Source organism: Mesoplodon mirus, assembly GCF_964341445.2.
Source record: "Mesoplodon mirus genome assembly, chromosome: 2".
Taxonomy (NCBI): Eukaryota; Metazoa; Chordata; class Mammalia; order Artiodactyla; family Ziphiidae; genus Mesoplodon; species Mesoplodon mirus.
Window position 1 is genome coordinate 191264352 of NC_138977.1, and position 25444 is coordinate 191289795.

A 25444-nucleotide genomic window follows, 5' to 3' on the forward strand; every position below is an offset into this window, starting at 1 on the left:
CCACTACTGCTCCCTGTGGTCACGCCCTACACATCCTCTGACACAGAAACCGTGACGCTTGACGTTGCATAGGCCTCTGGATCTGGACTCCCTTTTTTTTTTTTTTTTGCTAAACTTTGAAAAAATGGACTCTATTTCACTGATCTCTGCCTTATAATCTCCAGTAAACTTTCCCTGAGAATTCTCAAGAGACCCTCAAATCTGTACACTCACCAACCATGGTATGTTAATGGAAAAATGGCTCTTATAAGGAAGTACTACTCCCATGGACCAAATGTTACACATATGCTATTGTGATTAGTAAACCACAAATTCTCTTGAGGACATTTCTAATTCATTGCATGTATTTTCTCAGTCGTTCGATGCTAAACTATACCACTGTGTCACATCAGGGCCCAAGAATTCAAAGGATTTCTCAAACGTACAATAAACATTAACTCACACGATAAATCCTCGCTTCACATTCTCTTCACCAAGAGCAAACCAGAGCCATTTGTGCTGTCCTTCTGCCCCTCCCCTGGAATGCTGCTGCCTCATCTACTCTCCAAATCCTCTACATCCTGGGGCCCAGCTCCAGCCCCCCTTTCTTCTTCTTCCTTTTTTTAAAAAATAAATTTATTTTTTCTTGGCTGCGTTGGGTCTTTGTTGTTGCGTGTGGGCTTTCTCTAGTTGCGCTAAGCGGGGGCTACTCTTTGTTGCAGTACACGGGCTTCTCATGCAGTGGCTTCTCTTGCTGGGGAAGACAGGCTCTAGACATGCGGGCTCAGTAGCTGTGGCACATGGGCTCAGTAGTTGTGGTGCACAGGCTTAGTGGTTCCACGGCATGCGGGATCTTCCCGGACCAGGGATTGAACCTGTGTCCCCTGCAATGGCAGGCAGATTCTTAACCACTGCGCCACCAGGGAAGCCCCCCTTTCTTCTTGTCACTACCCCTCACTCTTAGTCTCTCTCTCATCATGATGGTCATGCCCATCTCTGCCCTCCTGTGGGAGCTGGAGTCTGGGCCCTCAAGGCAGGCACCACTTAATTTTCTTATTTGTACTCTAAGCCAGCAGACAGGTAGGAATTTTTGAGGTGCTGATAAGCAGAACTTCAAGACAGCAGTTTTGATTTGTTCAAAGTGAGTTTCCTCACCAAAGGGAAAAAAAGATAAAATATGTCAGTATGAAGGGATCCAAGTAGCATATCCCATTTCCTAGTTAATTCAGAACCTGACTTTTTGTATAGTGATGGTCAAGTTAAAGCTAGCAGACTGACAAAGAAGGCAAGAATATACAATGGAGAAAAGACAATCTCTTCAATAGGTGGTGCTGGGAAAACTGGGCAGCTACTTGTAAAAGAATGAAATTAGAACATTCTCTAATACCATACACAAAAATAAACTCAAAAGGGATTAAAGACCTAAATGTAAGCCTGGATGCTATAAAACTCTTAGAGGAAAACATAGGCAGAATACTCTTTGACATAAATCGCAGCAATATCTTTTTGGATCCACCTTCTAGAATAATGAAAATAAAAACAAAAATAAACAAATGGGACCTAATTAAACTCAAAATCTTCTGCACAGCAAAGGAAACCATAAATAAAACAAAATGACAACTCACAGAATGGGAGAAAATATTTACAAATGAAGGAACTGATAAGAGATTAATCTCTAAAATATACAAACAGCTCATGCAGCTCAATATCAAAAGAACCACCAACCCAATCAAAAAATGGATGGAAGATCTAAATAGACATTTCTCCAAAGAAGACATACAGATGGCCAAAAAGCACATGAAAAAATACTCGACATCACTGATTATTAGAGAAACGCAAATCAAAACTACAATGAGGTATCACCTCACATAGGTCAGAATGGCCATCAAAAAATCTACAAACAATAAATGCTGGAGAGGGTGTGGAGAAAAGGGAATCCTCTTACACTGTTGGTGGGAATGTAAATTGGTACAACCATTATGGAGAACAGTATGGAGGTTCCTTAAAAAACTAAATATAGAACTACCATATGATCCAGCAATCCTACTCCTGGGCATATATCCAGAGAAAACCATAATTTGAAAAGATACATGCACCCCAATGTTCATAGCAGCATTATTTACAATAGCCAAGACATGGAAGCAACCTAAATGTCCATTAACAGAGAAGCGGATAAAGAAGATGTGGTACAGATATCAATACAATGGAATATTACTCAGCCATAAAAAAGAACAAAATAATGCCACCTGCAGCAACATGGATGGACCTAGAGATTGTCATATTAAGTGAAGTAAGTCAGAGAAAGACAAATATCATATGATATTGCATACATGTGGAATCTAAAAAAAAAAAGGTACAAAGGAACTTATTTACAAAACAGAAATAGAGTCACAGATGTCAAAAACAAACTTACGGTTACCAGGGGGAAGGGCGGGGGGAGGGATAAATTGGGAGACTGGGATTGACATATACACACTACTATATATAAAATAGATAACTAATAACTAATCCCTACTGTATTCCACAGGGAACTCTACTCAGTACTCTGTAATGACCTATTTGGGAAAAGAATCTAAAAAAGAGTCGAGATATATATATATATATATATATATATATATATATATATATATATATATGTATAACTGATTTATTTTATGGTACGCCTGAAACTAACACAACAATATAAATCAACTATACTCATCAATAAGAATTTTTAAAAAGCTAGCAGGCACTCTCATTTTATGTGATATTTATAAATTTTATGAGATATTTATCAAATTTATCAATTTAGGTATTTGCTTGGGATACAAACAAAACATACAGCAATTAGGAAACTGGCAAAATTAGTCTTTCCACCTCATGGTGTGAATTTCCTACTACTCGGTTCACAGTAAGTCACCCTGCTTAGCTTGACCACCGTAGGCAGATGTCTCTCACTGTGGACTCTTACTGAAGAATTTATGAAAGCTCACAGTATTTGGGTGGAGAGGTTGTTGAGGTGTGGGTGAAAACTTGGACTCCAATCAGATTTTTACCACTTAACCAGCTGCATGCCCTTGGGAAAGTTATTTAACATACCTGAGTCAACTCCCATAAAATGGGGATAATAACAAACCTTGTGGTGATGTGAGGGTTAACAAGATAATGCATGTGAATTGCCCAACTCTTAAAGAGAGTAAAGTAAAGAAGCTATTGTCTAAGGCTCTGGCTTAAATAAACCGAAGCACAAAAAAGCACATGTCCTTGTTCAGGCAGGCATTATCAACTGTACTACAATTCTCCAGAACATGAGATTTCTCTTGTCCTTCCTGGAAGTTGCAGACTTGAGAGCCACAGGACATGTCAATTCATGATTCTGTGCAGTCAAGCATGAAGAACAACCACCAAGTGAATTTCTTGGTACATATGTAGTATGTAAACTTAACATAATGAATTTTTTTATATAACTATTTTGACCTAGGGAAAAAAGATCCTATTTTTAGCATATGCCAAGAATTCATTTTCATTACTCAAGATACTTTCTCTTTCAACTTGTGGCATCTGGTCCCATGCAGGAAATCTTCCTAGTTTTACAGTTCTAGCCTCCCTGGTTATATAACAGCCTCCCTTAATAAAGACAGGCTTCGACTGTTATCCTCCTTTCTTTCCCACATCAGGAACAATATCTTTTTTCTTTTTAAAAAGTTATTTTTGCATTACCATCGATTAGCAAAGTAGTATTACTGTATTTCTCATTTCAGAATTGACTTTTCCTTTCCAACTAAACTGAAAAAGTCGTATTACTTCCAGTTATAGGGGGAAAAAGTTAAGTAAGTGACTTGATTGAGAATTAGAGAACTCAAAATTATTGGTAAACAGTGGTCTGCAGTTTGACTTAAACTTATCTGTAAGTCTTTTTATATGTTTTTAAAAATACACTCAATCTGTAGAGGTTACCGAACTTTAAAGTACATTTTAAGGAATCTCAAGGGAAAAGGAACATGATTATAAAGGCCCTCTGTCAAACAAACTCAGCAAGGAAATTTCAAAACTCAGTTTTTCATCTTGCTTTAATGTCTTCATTTACGACTTTTGTGAAGAATGTGAACACATTAGAAATAGTAGCCATTTATTTTAAGTATCAGTTTTTATTAAAAAGTGCATTTTGATTATTTTATGATCTAGGTAAGCTGTTAATAAGATATCAGTATACTCTCTGGAATAATTTTACAAAGATTTAAAACAAACAAAATTTTAAAAGCCTTTTTATTTCCTTCACCATTATTGTTTTACAATACAAATATTACCTTGTGAATACACAAAAAAAACCCTACGGAAGATAATTCTGCTGCACGTAAAATACAGAATGGATGTATATATACTTCTTCATTCTTAAAAAACTATTTTGTTCTCCACATTGGCAAGTATAGAATAGAATACTTCCCCAAACATACTCATGTTAGGAGTAAAACTTAAGAGTTACATGCAGTTCCTGCACAAATATATTTTAAAGAAATAGATCTCTTCTTTGTTGTTTACCAACAAAATTGCCATGAGAGTATGGATAACTGATTTATAGCTTTCAATTTTTAGTTAAGTGATCATTTTCAAAACTCTCTTTTTAAAAACAAAGTATTCATGGCTGTTTTCATTGTATAGTTAAAATCAAACTACCAAATAGATGATAAAATAATTGAAGTGGTACCTGTCATTGCCACCTGCTCACAATATGGGAACAGGCTCTGACTTTCTAATTAACTCTCCCATTCTTTAATTCATAGCAATTAAAAAACCATAAGCAGTCTTCTGATTTAATTTAGCTATAATGCAAAATTTAGTAGTAATACATACATATATATTTTCATGGAATACTTTATTTTAAATAAAAACATTGAAGATTGCCTACTGACCATACAATCAAGACAAGAAAGGCACTAGAAACATAGACAAATTTCTCTCCCAAGAAGCATTTTTAAATTTTAACTCTCTTTTCTCTGACATGTAAAAATCTTTAAATTTGGTTTTCATAACATCATTTTGAAAAATAAAGTTAGGAAATACTTAGAAAATCACTTTATAACAGAATCTTTTTTTTGCACTTTTTGACACTGTCTCTGCTGATTTTTACAAAATCCAAAGTTACCAAACCTTTCTGTGTCTGTCATTTTTATTTGAATATCGGTGCAACAGGTAGAAAGATTTCAGAATCGAACCCCATTCAGGCGCTTAGAAACCTTCATAGAGACATTTGCTAGAAAATGGCTTACAGCCCAATCTTTGGGGCAAGAGATATGAAAAGTATGTTTTCCCAAGAAAATAATACGCTTTATTTCCAGGTGTGACTGGAAAGACCAGAACTTATGATATAAAAGCTTACGTTTATGCTGTTGCGTCATATACAAAGGAACACGGTGGTTGCAAGGTTATGTAAATCCCAAGCCTATGAACAGGAAATGTATACAGTGCACAACAGGTTAAATTTTCTTTATTGTTGTCCAACGCGGGTCCTTTGGAGAGAAAAAAAGATCACAGTGCTGACCAGGTAACTCAATCGGTTAAGTCAAGGTAACTGTTGAAAGATAACAGGATAAGGGAGGTGTTCATTTTATGGCATCTTTTCTCATGGAGTTCTTAGCACTTCGGACAGCTCCTCTTTCCCCACCATGTACAGCTGTTATGTGTCACTCACCAACCGGCTGTATTTAACTTGCCTACCGAGGTGGATTACTGGCCAGGGGAAGGGCCAATGGTAAGATCGAGGTACAATTCCTTGGACATTCCTTTCAAAGTACTGAAATGGCCTGTACCACCACACTCTGGCCAGGAGGTTCATCTGGGAAGCTTCTTTTAGCACCTAAGAGAACACAGAAAGAGAAAACCAAGTCAGGAAGAACAACTGATGGTTCCAGCCCCAAAAGGAACATACACATGTTTCTCATAACCTTTCACTTTAGGTTCAAATAGTTTCCATATTAAAATTCACAAAGGCCCCCAGACCCACCCCATGACCATCTACATAGCCACAGTTTCACACTCCCACCACCGTTCTACACTCTGCACTTAGCTGTAAACCGGGCCACACACTAGCAGAAAAACAAATAACTCCAATTCCGGGAGTACACGGGGAACATGCGGCTTACTCTCTTGTCTATAAATAAATACCTCAATTAGCGTTTTAGCTACTCTTCTAGGATGAAAACAGAGAGACTTAATTAAATGTTAAGTATTAAGCTGGTGAGGGGCCAAAGATAGAAAAGAAGGTAGGAATGCAAATTAAGCAAGAGGTGGGCACAGCTTAAAAAATATTTTCCAGGGACAATGAGAATGTGATTCTTGTTCTAGAAGGATGCCATCTCCTATGTCATTATATTAACACATTTCTGGTTCATCTTTCATTCAGAAGTGGATCAGCATCACAAGAGACAACACAACCTTAGCTGACTACCTCTTAAGAAAAGAGAAACCGAAGACATCTGTGGGTTCTTTGCACTTTTCCCCCTGCCATGCCAGCGACGGCAGGCCAAGAGCAATAGGAGTTAAAATCAAATGGGGAGAAAAACTCACTTGCTGATTGGCCATAGTGTGGTACCACCAGAAGAGTCTTGTGGTGATGTAATATGCCACCACCACATCCACAGTGTAGTGGTCATGTGCCAAGAGAATACAGAAGATTCCAACCACGCTGAGAAGCCAGCAGATCCAGTGGTACCACCACAGTCGTCGAGGGGAATCTGAAAAGAAGAAATTTGCAATAGTCCCATTATTCAAGTACCACTAAGGGCACCCAACCATGCCTCAACTACTACTTCTGAATCCAATTACCTTGGATCTTGCCTTCTGAAAACAGATCTTTTGGGGTAGCAAATCTAAGGGCTTTCATTTCTCTGTGACGGAGGTTAGAAGGGATGCAGCTTATTTCATAAAGTGATTTTCTTAGCCATAGTAATTTATATTTGCTTATTACTTGACTCATGTAATTATAAATGTAGCTTAAAAGGACAAATAAGGACAGGTTAACGCATCACGCTCCATTAAAATACAAAACAAAACCGCCCACTGACAATTAAATTTACCAGGAAATAATTTGGGATTAATGCTCTATACAAAAATCAATACCTTTTGATCCTTATACACAGACTAGGCAATTATAATTGATACAACTGCCCTGTTTGCTTTCCAAGTTCTGCAACCATACACTAATTGGAAAGTCTTTGAGATGTCCATTTCTCAAATACAAATAAGAGAGAATCCAAATGCCTGGGAATTCAAGCCCAAGTATGTTCCCAAGGTCACGGCAGTGTCTGGGAAGTCATCTGATGGGAGATTCAAAATCTCTATTAGTGCAGGCCTTTCTACCTTGTATTCTCAGTGAGTGGGCTTCAGAGGGTCTGAAATTTTAGGCAACAACGTTGTCTGAGTGTGATCTACCCTTCTCACCCTGGGGAAGACAGTTTAGGCTTTTACAGAATTTTCAAGGGGTCCAAGTATCCATCATTCATTCAACCACTTTTTATTGAGCATCTACGATGTGCCCAGGACAGGAACTGCTCTCGTCACTGGAATCAATGAACAAAATAAGCAAAGAGCCTGCCTTTGTGGGGAGATCCCTTCCTAGTAGTGAAGAGAAACAATAAATAATAATTATAATAAAGTAAATTATACACTATGTTAGAAGGTGTTAAAGCCTATGGAAAAGTAAAAAAATTGAACCAAATAAGTGGGATCAGCAGTAGAGAGGGTGAAGGGAGTTTTGTCAGCTTAAATGGAGTGGTCACGGTCGGGGGTAGGGTCTTAAGAGTATGTACAGGGCTCCATGTTCCATTTCCAGGAAAATCTGTACTTGGTACTCTTAACAATACAACAACAAAGACCGGCTACCGTTCATTCTCCCTGCACCTCTACTAGTGTCCCTATATGCCATCTATTTGAATTTTCACAACCTCTCCCTCATTCATGAAGGAGCTATCAGTATCTCATTCTAAAGATGAGGAAACTATGACTTACAGAGGCTAGAGGTTTTCCCCAAGGTCACAGAGCTAGTAAGTGATAGCACCAGGATTCAAAATCAGTTTGTGACCCAAGTCTTCCAATATGGCATCTCCAAGGATAAGGCTTAACCCCATTAAAGTATTGCAGGTACCAACCAGCAAGGAGTAGGAATCCCGCCCCCCAGGGCCACTGACATCAGGCCTGTTCTGTTCCCATTTTCCATGCCCGGTTACATGTCTCATGGAAGCCTGCTTTCGACTTACACTCTTTGATAAATAGGTAGGTGAGTGTGAGCATGACCGTGTGGCCGCTGTACAGGTAGTCCCCACACATGTTGTGGGAGCCTGTGATGGACAGGCCGCCGCCAGCAATGAGCTTCATTATTCTCCGCAGTTGGGCTTCCCAGTCTCCGAAAAGCTGGTGGGAAAAGAAAAAATCAGACTATTAGCCCACATAAAAGTCTGCTACGATTATAATTTATATTCAGAATTAAGCTTTGTAATATTGTGATTTATAATAAGAAATATATATTTGGTCTTCGTCCCTGTTCCTGGCACAGAGCTTCTACAACCTTTGGAATTTCCCGAGAAGAGATAGAGGTGTCTTTTGTTATTCATAAAAGCCCCTTTCAACCACACCTAGGTTCATGTTCATGAGTTCAAGGTGACTTCTGGAAAGCCCCTAAGGATGGGGGTGGTTGCCAGGAGATCCAACCAGGTGACTAGAGGGTTGGAACCTCTTTCCCACTTCCCCCCACTTCCAAGGAGGGGAGAAGGGCTGGGGGTTGAGTGAATTACCAATGGCCAATGATTTAATCAATCATGCCTCTATAATGAAGCCTCCACAGAAATCCAAAAGGACAGGGATTTGGAGAGCTTCCAGGTTGGTGAACATGAGGAGATGTGGGGAGAGTGATGCACGCCCCTTCCCACATACCTTGCCCTACACATCTCTTCCGTGTGGCTGGTCCTAAGTTATATCCTTTTATAATAAACTGCTAATCTAGTAAGTAAAATGTTTTCCTGAGTTCTGTGAGCTCTAGCAAATTAACTGAACCCAAGGAGGGGGGTCATAGGAACTTCCAATTTAAAGCTGGTCGGTAAGAAGTATATGTGACAATCTGAACGTGTGATCAGAGTCTGAAGTGGTTGGGGGGTGACAGTCAGTGTGAGACTGAGCCCTTACCCTGTGGGATCTGATGCTATTTCCAGGTAGACAGTGCCAGAATGGAGTTAAAGAGGGTTAGAGATTTGCTTGTGTGTGTGTGTGAGGGGGGGAACCCATATATCTAGTCACAGAAGTATTCAATGGGGTTTTCAGAGTACAGGAGACGCAGAGGAGTGTTTTTCCTTTACAAATTTATATTAAGACATGTAAAATCCACCCCCACCCCCCACCGCCATGAAGTGTGCCCACTCAATATTCACTGCTGTTCAGACAGCCCTTGGAAGAGTGTGGTCCTAGAGATGAAGCATGCAGCTTCAGAGCTTCCCTTAGATGTTGGCACTTTTTAGAGCACATGTCAGCAGATATTTAGTTACTGAATTTTTTTTTTCACTACACTGATAAAGACTGACTGATTGATTTACTACCGTAACTGCCATCTGGGGGAAAATCTCTGGGAAAAATTTAAAGATCTATTTCACACGCTTGGCCTAGAGGACAAATGTTCTACTAAATTATTAGCTAAAGCAGCTGGAGGTTGGAAAGTCAAATATATGAATTTTTTTTTGGTATGTGAGTTTTGGGGACCAAATTTAAGCAAGGGACTGAGTGGGATGTACCTTCAATCTCCTGAAATTATGTGGGTAGAACTGCATGTTTTTCCTTTTAATAAGAGTGAAAAAGTTTGTAAATAAATCTACCTGTCTCTGATACAAGTCTGGGCTGGATACTAGAGTGGTAAATGGCATGAACAAGCCATTCACCGAAACTTTTATTTGTTCTGGCAAATCAAATCTGTGATTGTCTATACTTTATGTTTGTCAGCATTCTTTTAAATTTTGGTTAGCCAACTTAATCACCATGACCCCTTTTCAACATTTATCTGATAATATTCTGGGCTCTGGGAAATATGTTTCATTATAATTTCCCTTTAAAAAAACTGATCAAGATTTCTAGTTAAGGAGGTCAGGTTGAACATACCACATAGCGGATACGGATTTCCAAATTGAAAGGGATCACTGAAAGCCCAGCTCAACAGAAGCAAACAGATCTACATAGCAAGACTCAGCATTACGGAACTTCAGAAACTTGGGGCTAACAAGGGACCTTCACGCATCCAGAGATCAAAAACAAGCTTCACACAAAAGATCAAGAATCAGGCTTCTTCAAAAGCAATACTGGAAAAGAAAAGGCTTCAGAAAAATGCCTCCAAATTCTGAGGGAAAATGATTTCCAACTTAGAATTCTATACCCAGCCATATTATTAACTGAGCCTAGGCTTAAAAAATAGACCAAGGATAGGGGCTTCCCTGGTGGCGCAGTGGTTGGGAGTCCGCCTGCCGATGCGGGGGACATGGGTTCGTGCCCCGGTCTGGGAGGATCCCATGTGCCGTGGAGCGGCTGGGCCTGTGAGCCGTGGCCGCTGGGCCTGTGTGTCCGGAGCCTGTGCTCCGCGACGGGAGAGGCCGCAGTGGTAAGAGGCCCGAGTACCGGAAAAAAAAAAAAAAATAGACCAAGGATAAACTAAAGTCATTTCATATATACAAGATTTCACAATATTTACCACCTATGTATTCTTTTTGCGGGAAATTACAGAAGATGTACTCTACAAAGCAAAGGAGAGAACAGAAAAAAGAAGAAACGGGATTTGCTAGGATGCCAGCGAAGGGAAGACTGAGTGCTGTGCTGTAGGCCTAAGAGAGGGAGCCCCCTACATGGGTGAGTCAGAGCTCTGGAGGTGAGGCTAACAGAACACCTAATTCCGCGGCTGCACTGAGTCACAACACGGGAATGAGTAAGTACACAGAAAACTAACAGAGCAAAAAGCAAGGCAATTACGGACTCTACAGGAAATGAAATATTGTGTTGAAAAGGAAAAGTAATTATAGGAAACTATATGACTTGGCTATGAATAGCATTTACAAAACTGTAAGAATGTAAGCTCTGAATACTGAGTTAAATCAAGGACAGAAAATAACACTGGGAAGATGGGATAAGAAGCCTAAACTCCTGTACTGGGATGGTGGGGGAGGGGAAGAAAGGCACAGAACACATACAAGCTGGGGGGGTGGATTGTGCGGGGAATACAAGGGCTCTAAATCCTGGCCTTCCCCAGCAGGAAGTCAGCAACAGCCTGTATTAGAAATTATAAAGAAACAATATCGCCATGGCACTTAGAGACCTGAGGATAAACACATACACACACAAAAATTCTGTAAAAAGAGTTAAAGAAATGAAGGTAAACACCACAAGACTCAGTTAAAAGAGCTAAAGAGAATAGGAAAGCAGGCTGAGTACAATTAGGGTAAGGGTTGCATACCATGGTTTTTCATAATAAGTCCTGTAGGGTCATTTTGTTTCTTAAATTGCATGCATGTATAAACATGATAAAAAATTTCTGAAAGTTTTAGATTGCAAGTTTGGTCTGGTTCTGTCACAACAACGGATAATAAATGGAAGAAAATTATGGCCAAAAAGCTTAGGTAGTTCTTCAGTTTACATTATTTCAAATTGTCCTTTCGAAACTCCCTCTGTGTTTTGAAAACTATAAATCATATTCTTGAGCACCATTCCCCCTAAATTTGCCCTCTCATTTTGGTAGGAAAATATCTTTGGAGAAACTGTATGGGTAGGAAAAGAGGGAGAGATTATGAGGTAAACATGGCATTGAGGAAGAACAGCCAAAAATTAATGCTCCATTTCTTACAAGTGCCCTTAATACATCTATGCTTTCTTTTAAAAATATCTTTCTATGATTGTCAAACCTCTGCAAGGGGAAAGGCTCTTTAAAAGCTCAGTGGGGAACAGGAAGAGAAGATGGATGGTTACAGCTACATAAAATTTTTAAATTACACTTTAAGAAAGCAAACAAACTCTAAGACAAATGACAAGACAATTGGAGCAGAAACAACTTAACATCTTTACCGTGTACACAGTACATATAAATCAAGTAAATAAGACCATTTAGGAAACAAAATTTATCAAAGGACAAAGGATGTGACCAGCTGGAGGCACTGGCTCTGTCAAACAAATTGAAATAAAAATTAACATTAACAGGAGCTCATTCTTTCCCATATCTAATTAGCAAAACTAAAAAAAGATAGCCAATGGTGGGGCAGGGACAACGTCACTAATCTTCTCAAACAGGCTCCTTAAAGAGGAGGGAAGGAACATGGTAAATGCAGCAGCCAGCAGTGCAGGCAGGAAGAGGCAGTGGCCTCTGAAACAGACAGGCTGGGTTAAAAGCATGGCTCTCCTACCAATTAGCTGTGTGACCCTGGGCAGCCGAACCACTCTAAGCGTCAATTTCCTCATCAGCAACCTGGGGAGTAATATATTTATTACAACTGGCAAAATCCTCTGCAAAAATAATCATCAATATTGACCACCAATCCAAATAGCCATGACCTGTGTGTGACTCGGTGCTTAGTTGTTTCTAGGCACCTACCTCCAAGAAGTGATCCCGAACATGAAGAAAACCTGTACGCACAATATTATTTATAAAAGCAACAAACTGGAAACAACCCAAATGGGAATTGTTAAATAACTGTTCTCTTGCCATTCAGGACCTGGGTCAGGTGTTGCACTGGCAACACCAGGGGTTGCCTGTCATTACAGGCCTACCTCGGAGATACTTCAGGTTCGGTTCCAGACCACAGCAATAAAGTGAATATTCCAATTAAGCGAGTTTTGTGAATTTTTTGGTTTCCCAGTGCATAAAAAGCTATGGATATTGTAGTCTATTAAGTGTACAATAGCATTATGTCTAAAAAACCAATGCACGTGCCTTAATTAAAAAAATATTTTATTGCTAAAAATGCTAACTAACCATCATCTGAGCCTTCAGCAAGTGGCAGGAGTAACATCAAAGATCACTGGTCACAGATCACATAACAAATACAAAGTTTGAAAAACTGCAAGAATTACCAAAATGTGACACACACATGAAGTGAGTAAATGATTCTGGAAAAATGGTGGTGACAGACTTGTCCCACCCAGAATTGCCACAACTTTCAGTTTCTAAAGATTGCGATAACTATGAAGTGTAATAAAGCAATGCTCAGTAAAATAAGGTGTGCCTGTACCCTCTCAGGACCTACTGAGCCAGAATCTGAGGTGATTCAAATGCACACTATAGTGATTCAAATACACTGAACTAGGCCATAATTGTTTAATACATTATTTAAAAATAAGCATACAATGACTTTGTAGTAAGTTATATCATAAATATTTTCTTCTACCAAGAGGAAAAAAATGAAACAAAATGTTTGGTATAATTATAACTGTTTAAAAAAACATGCACAGAAAAAAATCTAGGATGTACACACTGCATGTTAGCATGGTTTGCACAGAAACTGGTAGGAGTTCTCTCGTCTCTAACCCAAGGGAACTTCTTTTCCTGCTTGTTGGGCTAGAAAGGAGGGGATTCCTGTGGAGTTCTGCAGTTCTGAGATTTAGGTTACCTCTGAGTACAGGCAGGAGACATGGGAAGAAAACAGAAGAAGAAGAGGAAGAGGAGGAGGATGGAGGAGGAGGAACAAGGGGGAGGAGGGAGAAAGGAAAAGGAGGAAAAGGAAGGAGGGGAGGAGGGGAGGAGGGGGAGGGAGGAGGAGGAGGAAGCAGAAACAGGAAACTCCCAGCTCGATCTCCCTCACTTCTCATTTTAGTTTCCTTCTGCACTCTGCCTGCTACCATTTTCCAGAGTCCTCAAAGGGCTGCTCCAGACACTGTGGCCTGTGTTTTGGGTTGCATTCAGTGGGAAAGAGGTGTGTACCTGGAGCTCTAACCTCCCCATCAGTAGACTTTTGAGTGCTCATCTTTGAAAGCAGAGATATTTGGGGGACATTCACACACTTTCTCACTGGGCACTACAAAGCTGTGACAAGGTCTTGCATCTGCATCATTATGTGAATTACGATCTCCTGGGGTCAGAGAAAAATCACTTTTCAGTAAAAACAGAGCAATTTTCTTCAACGTCTAATGAACGGCCAAGAAATTAACTGGCCAAATCACTTAAGCAATATGAGACATAGAAAGAAATTGAGAGCAGAAGGCAGACGGAGAGGCTTCTGAAAGAGACAGACCACTCCAGAAGGGTTCAAACCAGTGAGCCTTTGGTTACTGAAAAACAGGTTCCCCCAGTATGTTTTTTTTTTGCGGTACGTGGGCCTCTCACCATTGTGGCCTCTCCCGTTGCGGAGCACAGGCTCCGGACGCGCAGGCCTAGCAGCCATGGCTCACGGGCCCAGCCGCTCCGCGGCATGTGGGATCTTTCCGGACCGGGGCATGAACCCGTGTCCCCTGCATCGGCAGGCGGACTCTCAACCACTGTGCCACCAGGGAAGCCCCCCCCAGTATGTTTTCAATGTTGAATACACAGTGCTCTGATGACGGGCTGTTCACCACCATTCAGTTTGCAGATGGCCTCATGCACTTGCCTTTTCTCTTAAGTGCATCTGAAAAGTGGGGAGATTCACTGTGCTTCATCCCCTTCCGGCAGGAGAGGGAGAAACTGGAACCCAAACTCATCAAATAATGCTGCACGAATCAATGGCTTTCGTATAGCTTGGAGGAAGGGCTGAAAGTGAGTGCTAAAGAGCAGAAATGCTATTTAATATAATCCTTGCGTCTTACCAATGCTTCATCTTACAGCAGCCCCGAAAAATCAGGGAGGCAGGTCTTAACTCTGTCCTGGGTCCCCCAGCTGTTCAGTTTGGGAGCTGGAATGGGACCCAAGTCCTCTGACTCCACGTATGTATTATTTGCAAACTGCACACTACCTGTACACTGCCAACGCCTCCCCAAGCCTGCATAAACCAAGAACCGGATACACGTGAAGCAACCTTGCTCTGAGCAGCCTAGGTTCCTTACAAAGGTAATGTCATGCCATCATGCCCCATATCAGCCACCACGAACAGTCAGATGTCTCTCAGTGGACCTGTCCTCATTCATGCATTCAATGAATCTACCTACTAGTACCAGGGCAAATAACTTCTTGTCTTGTTCCAGAAGAAAAGTCTTCCTCCAAAAGAGAAAATTCACTATCATCCATGGCATGTAAAGAAAGCTGCTTTTCAACACCCAGATCACAGGTCAGATCCGCTAAGGGAATCAAGCATCAGCGAACAGGAGGATCAGTGGAATCCCCATCAATCCATGTCCTGCGCAGCCTGCAACTGGGAAACACATGCTACGTGCTGCAGTCCCCGCCTCAACTTCAACTCCCAAACAAAAGCAGCAAAACTATGCCACTTCCTGAATTTCAACAGGCACATGGCCCTCCTAACCAGTGATGGACACTTAAGAACTAATTTGAGCCATGAAATGTCCTTGAGCATGACCTTGAAGACTCTGAGGGGAAGATGGTGTGTTACTAAGTCTGATGAATGTTTTAGATTTCACAGCAGCAGTGAGAGGTTCAAAACTGCCCCTTATAATTTCTCAGACCTTCTGTGATACATATATACCATGAAGATGTGGTACATATATACAATGGAATATTACTCAGCCATAAAAAGGAACGAAATTGGGTCATTTGTAGAGATATGGATGGACCTAGAGTCTGTCATACAAAGTGAAGTAAGTCAGAAAGAGAAAAACAAATATCGTATATTAATGCATATGTGTGGAATCTAGAAAAATAGTACAGATGAACCTATTTCCAGGGCAGGAATAGAGACTCAGATGTAGAGGATGGACGTGTGGACACAGTGGGGCAAGGGGAGGGTGGGAGGAATTGGGAGATCAGGTTTGACATAAATACACTACCATGTGTAAAATAGCTAGCTAGTGGGAACCTGCTGTATAGCACTGGGAGCTCAGTTCAGTGCTCTGTGATGATCTAGATGGATGGGATTGGAGGTGGGGAGGGAGGTCCAAGAGGGAGGGGATATATGTATACAAATAGCTGATTCACTTCATTGGACAGCAGAAACTAACACAACACTGTAAAGCAATTATACGCCAATTAAAAAAAAAAACTGTCCCTTATAATTTCTCATACCTTTTTATTACTGTCGATTGAGGAGTAAAAAAAAAACAACAAAAAGGAATGTAGGGTCGTTTCTACATAATAAAATAGTACATTTTGTTTGTATAGAGATTCCAACTTTTTAACAGAGTTTTCCTATCAATTATCTCACTGTAGCCTCACAAGCCTATCAGGTGGTTAGTGTATATGTAATTATATCCATTTTACAGATAAGCAAATAGAGGCGCTATTTTTCTATTTCACAGTGACTCAGTTGGATCAGATCCAAATGTCTTACCTCTCACTAAAGGATCTTGCCTTTTGGATCCCTGGAAAGAGCAGCTATTGGTGCACACACGTCTCCAAATAACAAAGGCTGGACCATGTCTCCAGGTTCACTTTTTTTTGTTTGTTTTTGTCATGCTAATGAAACTGAATCCATTTTACATAAATCATTTAAATATAGTTGAATGGCTTAAAAATTTTATTCATTATTCACTAAAGAGCTATTTTTCATATGTGTTTTTTCCATTAAATCAAATTTCCCCATCTCTAAAAAAGTTATTTCCATGGGAATCTTTCACAAACAAATTACACATTTTCCACCTTGAACAAGGTGTTTTCAGTTTGATCTTAACTTTCCCTGCTTTATGTTGTGCTGTGTAGGAGGGATGCTCCAAAGACCTCTAAGCTTATGTCATAAGAACAACAATGAGGATAAATCCAGCCGCAAGCCCCAGTTTTGGGTTAACCATGCGGGTGGCTCTGGACAAACCATTTTACCCATTCTAGCTTCAGTTTTCTCATCTGTAAAATGGCGAGAACACCACCACCTCATCCTCAACCCTCACTGCCAAAGGGAGGTAATGTCTATAAAAGTGATTGCTCAAAAATTATAAAGTGCTATACAAAAATCAGACCACATTACAATGATCAAGTTAGGTCCATCATTTGGGTAAGGAGTTCCTTAAGTGAGAACTCAACGCTTAGCAGCCAAGAAGTGAAATTGGGATGGTTCTCCTTAAATACACAGCCCTCACGGATGTTCGTCTGTGATCACTTTTATGAATTCTTCCTCAGATGGTTATCCTTTCATTCCTGGGAAGATTTAGTTTCATCTGCAAATATTATATCCATCTCAAATGATCTGAAGTAGGGAGATTTCCTTATGCGCATCCTCTTAGAACTCAGATATACAACTTTAAAAACATTTTTCCCTCCACTGAGCTCTGAGGGATTTGGCTCTCCATACTGCTCCATTATCCAATGTATCCAAGAGGTCCTATACCAGGCAGGCTTTTTTTTTTTTTTCATGGGGAGGGGTCTCTAAATCATCAGCAATAAAGCACTCATCCCCTACCAGCCTCCCTTTCCCCCAGTAAAAACGTAAAAATATTTTCATGGCCTTTGGTAAGGAGACTTATCAAAGGCTTCATAAAATCTTAAATAAAGGTCAGCTATGGATTTCCATTTACCCAGATACTTATTTGTCACATTAAAGAAATCCAGTATTTCAGTCAGGCAAGATTTCCCTTTAACAAAAATTATATCTGAGAGATTGTGTAGCCTACCTGGTCATGAAGTGAAAATTGAAAAAAAAATTCCCTTAAATTTTTGCTTTGAAAATGTGTAAATCTAAAGAAGAGAATAATGAACATCCTTAGACTCATCAGTTATCAATATTTTGCCACATTTGCTTCTCCTTCTTCTCCCACTTTTTTTTCCTGGGCCATTTGAGAATTAAGTTGAATACATTATGACACTTTACCCTTAAGTATACAAACAAGGACATTTTCTTCTGTAATCACACTCACGAAATTTAACAATGATAGAATACTATCATGGTTAATAGACATCCTTATTCAGACACCCCCATAGTCTCAACAATGTCCTGTATAGCTTTCCCCCCGAATCTAGGATTCAATCAGAGGAGACATACTGAGGGTACTTGTCATAATCTTAATTTTTCTTAGTCTACTAGTTTCTCAGTCCTTTTTTTTTTTTAAATGACACTGACATTTTTAAAGAGTCCAGTCTAGCTTTTTTATATCAACAGCATGTCCCTCCATTTGGCTTTATCTGATTGTTTCCTTATGTTTAAACTCAGGTTAAATGTTATTGGCAGGAATATACAGAAATGATGTGTCCTACCCAGTGCATCATATCAAAAAGCATCTGATATCATTTATCCTGCTGCTGGTTTGATCACTTGGCTGCCAGAGTGTCTGCCAGATTTCTCCTCCGAATACACACCTTTGCCCCTTTATTATTAACAAGCAGTTTGTGACTTTTTGAAACTATATAAATGTTATGGTGCCCGACCTTTCACCCAGTGGCTTTAGCATCTGTTGATGATTCTTGCTTGAATTATTACTACAGTGGTTGCAAAATGGTGATTTTCTATTTCTAATATTTCTTTTATATCTGGCAGTTAATTTTTTCTCCACCAGCACTAATTTTTTAAATGTTTCTTATTAATGTATTATAATTAATTACTGTCATAATTTCATTGTGATGCTCCAATTGTCTCACATGTGGCCAGTGGGAGCCTCTCAAGCAGGACAGTATGGCTTCTGAATGGAACCCATTGGCCTGCAGTGTCTAGGAAGCTCTGGAACCTTCCTCAGGACAAAAGTCCTGCTGTCCATCTGCCTGTACTCTGACACAGTGGATCACGCTTCGTGTAGAGTCATACAGCGTCACCTCCGAGGCTCTTTGGATTTCTTCAGTGAATGCTTTTTCACCCTGGTGACCTCTTCACACTAGATGACTGCTGCCACGTAGGAAACCTCTGTCACCTTCCCAGTGTTTGCCCTGGTCTAGGCATTCCTCAACTCTAAATTCGAAACACCACACAAAAGCAGCCTCATCTGCCTCCCTCGTGTGAAGCACCAAGAACAGAGATGCGGCCGAACTTCTTGTCTCTGCCACTTAGTTAGTACCTGCAAGACAACAGGCAAGTCAAGCATCTCTGGACCAACTGCAACTTCCTCCCACTCATGACTGTGAGACTTCAATGAAAAGACATTGAGAATCATACCTGGCACGAAACAGGTAGACATAATTTAGCACCGCTCGAAGTCTACCTCCCCTCCTCTCTCCCAAACAGCTTACCTTCTGTATCACTGGAGAGATGGTTTTCTAAGAGACAGATGTGATCACATCCTATTCACTGCTTCAACCTTTCCTGGCTTCCTGGGCCAAACTCCTTAGAAGGGTGACCAGACCCCTTAAAATCTGCCCACAACTTGCCTCTCTGGCTTTCTCTCTGCCACTCAGCCCACAGGGTCACATGCCCAGGCGTATCTAACTTTACCTGCGCCCTCAGACTTCTTTTCACACCCTTTCTGTTCTCTCCCTTTAACTCCACTTGGCAAACACCTACTCATCCTTTTCAGACTTGGCTTGGACGGCACCTCCTCAGTGCAGCCAACACTCCCAGCAAAGTTTGCCACCTTCTTCTCTGCTTCCATGGCAACTGAACACCACACGCCTATTACAGTGAAGACTGTAGTCAGAGAATAATCTTATGTGTTACATGTCTGTCACAGCTTTGGATGCCCATTTGTCTTACATATTTGTGTATCCTCAAAATTTACCCCACGCAAGACAGGTCCTCTAGAAATGTTTGTTCAGAAGTAAGCAATCTGCTTGTTTATGAAAAGAAGTCACATCTATAATCTCCCTGCCTCACAATCCCTGTCTCCCTGGCGACTTCCCATAAATAAGAAAACCATTTAGAAAGTTTATAAAATCATGTAAAAATGCATATAACAAATGTTAACTATAAAGACACAGGAACAACTGCACAAAAAGCATGATCAGACTATGTAAGCAAAATACACATAAAGAATAAATATACTGAAACATGAACAGTAGATAGAACCATGAGTGTAAGAGTTTTCCTTTTTACATTTTTACAATGTATCTATAATGAATGTAGAGTTTCTTTAAAATGGAGGAAAAATAATCTTTTTTTAAGACAGAAAAAAGTGACTTAGTACATTTTTCTTTTTCTTTTTTTCTCATTCTTGAAAAGGGAAGAGAACAGTGGAGAGAAAAACGGGAAAGTGAAGAAGAGACTTGGGATGGGGAAGGTTACTGGAAATTATAAAGCGAGAAATTTTTTAAAATATGAGAATGAACAAAATGCAAAATTATACTGATGATAAGAAACTGGGAGGCAAGCAGAAAATTAGGTAAAATCAAGCACTGACAATTTAAATTCCACACGATTCAACAGGATGACACGAAGCTATTTTGGTAACAGAACACAAGCCATATTCTGAAATGCTGATAAGGTTAGCAGGAGCTAATCAGAACACCAACATTTGTCAGCGAGGAGGGCAGCTTCTGAACACCCAGAAAGTAGAAAAGAAAGTAGGAAAGAACTTAAAAAGGTTATAAAATCCTAAAAAGCAATGAGTCTTGTGCCTTGTAAGACTGAACACATGCCAGTAAAGAGACCCTTGAGGCTGAGGATTACTACATCACAGCTTAGCATCGAATTGAAGGAGGTGCTTTGATCTTTCTAATTCGTGCAGTGCGAAAAAACTGACAGTGGCAGGAAAGAACACGGAAGTCTTTCTGTTATTATATTTGTATTTTATTGTTCCACTGAACAATTAATCTCAGATGTCCAATTAATCTCAGCCTTGTCCAACAGCGGGCTATGTTCAAGTATGCTGGATGGAAAAATAAAAAGACACGTTTTTGAAGTTCAAGAGAATCATTCCACTGAAAACACCATGTCAGATTAATGCGTTAGCCAGCTAAGTACCCAGGATGTAACGTAACTCTCTCGTTTTGAAGGTTTTCAAATCTAAGATCACCATGGAGACCAAAAACCAGAACCAACATGAATCTCATTTTAATTCTTAGGCATTAGATTAACTCAAGTGATTATTAAAATGAGAGTTGAAAACAGCAGAAGTTATCCCTTCTCTTCCAATAACAGTGTATCTGTGTTATCTGGGGCAGTTCTTTTTTCTTTCTTTTTTTTCTTGTGGAGTTTGCTAAAACAACAACAACAAAAATTTCTTACATAAAGCTTAGAACATAGAAGAATCCTCAAATGTTTCTGCCTTTTTTATTTTTAAAAACTGAATCCTAAAAAGTTGGAACAAGAAGACAAGAAGGTGTTTTCTGGTTGGGACACATGCTCCTTGGAGAAAAGCTGTGTTGATATTAACAAGGGGTAGTAATCAAGGTTGCACAAACTTGGCAGCCTCGTAAGCCCACCACGCACACCCACTGGGATACAGGACTAGTGCTTCCCAGAAGCTCCTGTTCCAGGAACTGAATGCTTCCTTCCCTTCTCACGCCCCAGCAGCTCATCTCTGTTGCAGGAGCATCTGATGACAGGCCCCCTTCTCTTCTCACCTCATCATTTCACATGACAATTACTTCTCTAAGCCATGACATTTTGTGAAGTAAAGAGTACACTGCCATCAAGTGAATGAACACTAGGAACAATTTTCTTAATTACTACTGCATACCTGCTGGAACATTTTTCTTAGAAGCCATGCGTTTTGAATACTGGTGTTAAGGGAAGAATTAAGTATACTAATTATGGGGCTTTGTATGTTGGCAGAACCAAGTTTAAGTTCACGTGCCCATGTTAAACAAAGTCGTATTCTAAAGCTCAACTCTCTTCCCTTGGAGTTTAATGATGACTGATAACCATAAGAATATCCACCAACCAACAGGCCTTAGATGGTGTCTCAAGTCAGGGTATAACCAATTCTGGAAGCATCGTACTTTAACGTCCTGTCTCTGGCCTTTTCATCCATACCAACAGCTTTAACACCACCGAGAATATGATGAATCACAAATATTTAATTTCTAGCTCTGATTTCCCCCTCAATTTCAGACCTAGACTGCTAGTTGGCCTGGACACCACCACTTAGATATCTCACAAGTACCTCAGACTCTATTTGTTTAATCTGAAGTCATTAACTCCGTTTTCCTCCTTACCTTATAAGTATCCCAGTGGTAAAAGCCAGTTGCCTTTGAAATCATTCCTTTCTCTCCTCATTCCCTATATCAAATGTATTGCTAAGCTGCACTGATTCAGCCACTTAAATATTGCTCAAATCTGTCTCTACTTCTCTTATCCCTAGGGCCAGCGGCTTAGCTTAAGGTCCTTATATCACAGCATTTTCCACATTATATAAGATGCAAGTTTGGATGAGGTGGTCTTAAAGCACTTTCCACAAAGGCAGGGACTTCTGTCTACTTTGCTCACCCCCTTGCACTCCAGTACCTCAGACACAGCAGGTGCTTAATGCACGTTAAATACATTTTCTCTGGATGAATAAGAGTCTAGGGGTTAAGGCGTGGTGGCCATACCAAGCTTTCTTATTTCTGGACAGCATTTTACATCTACAGAGCCCTGTGTATTTACTGCCTTCTTTCACTCTCGCAACTCCTTAAGATGGTACGAAAAGTGCCATAAGCCCTGTCTTGCCAACAAAGGGACTGAGGCTCTGAGAAGTTAAATGCAACTGCTGCACAGCTATCAAGTGCTGGACGACACCACCCTCACTCTGACCTCAGTGTTCTTTCTACTACTGGGTAGGCCTGTATTTTTACAGGGTAATAAGTCCCCTCTCTGTGCAATGGTTCAGAGAGAGTTTGATCAAGATTTGGTGGCGAGGATATTGAGACACTGGACTGGATGACTTTCAGTAAGGTTCCTTTCTGTTTTGACTAACCAAGCCCTGGGTAGGGCTCTAAGGTGGGCAGAGGTGGTCTCTGGGATCTCTCTCGAGCGCTACCCCTCGCTCCCTTCTGACACTGTTCCCCAGCGCAGTGCTCTGACCCCTGTCTGACCTCTCAATTTCTTAAGCTTGATCTCCAAGAGGCAGCACTGAGCCTTCAAGACCTTTTCCAAGTCTTCTGTCTAGCTTCAGAAATCATTCTGTTTTATTTGTGAAGTGTTCTTGTCAAAGAAATTAGAACAACTGAATCAAGTCTCCAGAGCCAACTTTCTATTTAGAGGAAATATGGAGGAGAGAGGAAGAAGTTAATTGACGCTAGAAAGAAGCAAACAGATAAATCCAGAATGTGGGATATTCTACAGGACAACTGCTCTGATCTCCGTAAGTTACTGATGGGGTTTAAAAAAAGGGGGTGGGGGGACTTCCCTGGCGGTCCAACGGTTCAGACTTTGAGCTCCCACTGCAGGGGGCACAGGTTCGATCCCTGGTTGGGGAACTAAGATCCCTCATGCCAAAAACAAAAAAAAATGGGGGGTAGGGAGGAGAGAAGGAACTGCTCTAGAATGTAGAGACTTAATAGACAGAACAACTAACTGTAATATAAAGACTGTGGATCCTAATTTATACAAACCAACTGTTTTTTTAAAAAAGGCATTTTTTAAAACAATCAAGATATTCTACGAGTTGGTAATTGCCAATACCAAAGAATTACTGTTAATTGTGCTGAATGTACCAACAGCGTTGAAATTATGAGATAAAATGTCCAAAATTTTTAGATGCATATTAAGTATGTAGCAATGAAATAACATTGTCTGGGGTTTGCTTTAAAATACTTCAAAAGAAAAATAGAAGATAAGATGAAGCAAATGTAGTAAATCTTGATAACTACTGAATCTGGGTGCTGGCATATGGTGGTTCCTTATACTAGTTTCTCTCTGGGATACAGCTGAAAAATTTCAGAACAAAAAACTTTTTTTGAACCCATTCTTCCAAGAGCTCTGTTCTACAAAAGAATTAGATTTAGTGAGTTTTTACTAATAATTTTTGCTAACATTTTACCCCCTCCTGTATACTTTACTTTAAAGATTCTAATTTCCAGAAGACTCACAGAAAGATGGCCCTAGTCGGGGTTTCTGGCAGCATGATAAATGAGTGACACATTTGGGTCTGGTTTTGCACACTGTCCCTGCCATTACCTCTGTCTTTACCAAGAAAACCCACAAGCTATATTTAGCTATGGGATCTTGGCTGGATGTGCTGATGACTCAAGCTGACTCTGTAAGTGCCAACACTAACCAAGCGTGGGGTTGCCGGCAAGTGGGTGGAGCTGCAGAGGTCCTAAGAAGAAACGAGGCTGGAACCAGATCAGGGAGCAAGGCCACACACACAGCACGACCCCTAGATGCTGGGTCCATCTTCAACATGGCCTGGACCAGATCCCACATCTACCTGAACTGGTATGACATGTTCCTTGGTGGAGAAACTTCCCATGCACAGACTTTTTTAAGAACCGAACTACTACTGAGAACACACTTGCTTATCAAGCCAGCCTCCCAGCAGGAGTCTACATCACTGGGTCCTCAGTGACAACAAGGTATTTCGTCTAAGTCAGGAGCTGTAGGCAAGTGCCTGAGAGCTTTCAAAGAGCATAAAGAAGATGTGAGGCTGGCTTTCTTTGGAAGGGCTGAAGAAAGAGCAAGGAGATGCAGAGAGGCAGGATTGCTGATGGAGATGAGTAGAACCTTGGGATCATTCATTCCTTACGACGGCTTCTCCAGTTACGGAAATAGACTGTAGCAAAAACGGAAAGAGAGCAGTAACAAACTAGCTACCTCTCTGAGCACGTATGTAAGTCTAGGAAGGAAGGGGGCCACAGTAAGCAAGCAACCTAAGGAGATCCAGAATTTCAAATGATAAAGACACCACTTAAAAAATCCCTCTTCCAAGGGACTGGATTCTTCAGCCCTCTTCCAAAGTTCTATCAGAGAGAATGTCTCTTCTAGAAGTAACAAAAGTACAAATGGATGAAATTGAAAGGATGTTTCACTAGCACAAGTGTGATGTGAAGAAATGATTCCAAACACACAGCATTCTATTTTTTCTCCCACCCAAATCGAGGAAATGAGCTTCTTCTACTTCTTATTACATTATAAAGCTTTAATGTAGTTAAACATTTTTAAAACTAAATCTAAATCTCCTGTTAATTATTTCATAAAATTCCGATGATCTCCCCAGTTGAAATTATTCCAAGGCAAAAGTTGGGGTAAGGAGTATTACGTGAATCTGATGGTAAGGTAGAGACAATAGAAGAGGAATAAAGTTTATTTTAAAGAAAAGCTTCTATGCTACTAGAGAAGATCAATACAGCAAAATGTCCCGCCAGGGAGGAGAGATCTTGTTTGGGTGGGTGGAGGGTGCAAAGGGACAGGAATAGTGTCTCTAGCTCTGCTGTTATGGATTCCCACTGTAGGGATTAATAGAAAGAAGGAAAAAATATCATTTGAAACCAAACCTTCCATCTAAGAGAGGGAAAAAGCATATAAAAGCTTCTGGATCTGTATCAAGGGAGCGAATGATATTTTAAAAGTATGGCAGGAAACCAAAGAGCTATGCCCACACACAAAGCTTAACTGCTTCCATC

The 25444-nt window shown here is 40.3% G+C and overlaps 1 protein-coding gene across 6 annotated transcripts in view; it reads right to left on the reverse strand.

The window, feature by feature from the left end:
* Positions 1 to 4207: 4207 nt before the first annotated feature.
* Positions 4208 to 25444, reverse strand: part of SGMS1 (sphingomyelin synthase 1) — a 292750-nt gene continuing 271513 nt past the window's right edge. For all 6 annotated transcript variants that reach the window (XM_082635590.1, XM_082635589.1, XM_082635592.1 and 3 more), the window contains 3 exons: positions 8211 to 8364; positions 6523 to 6689; positions 4208 to 5812 (listed from right to left, as the gene is read on the reverse strand). In XM_082635590.1, coding sequence (XP_082491716.1) covers positions 5633 to 5812; positions 6523 to 6689; positions 8211 to 8364 — 501 coding nt within the window. In that variant the 3' untranslated portion in view covers positions 4208 to 5632. The remainder of the gene's footprint in view (positions 5813 to 6522; positions 6690 to 8210; positions 8365 to 25444) is intronic.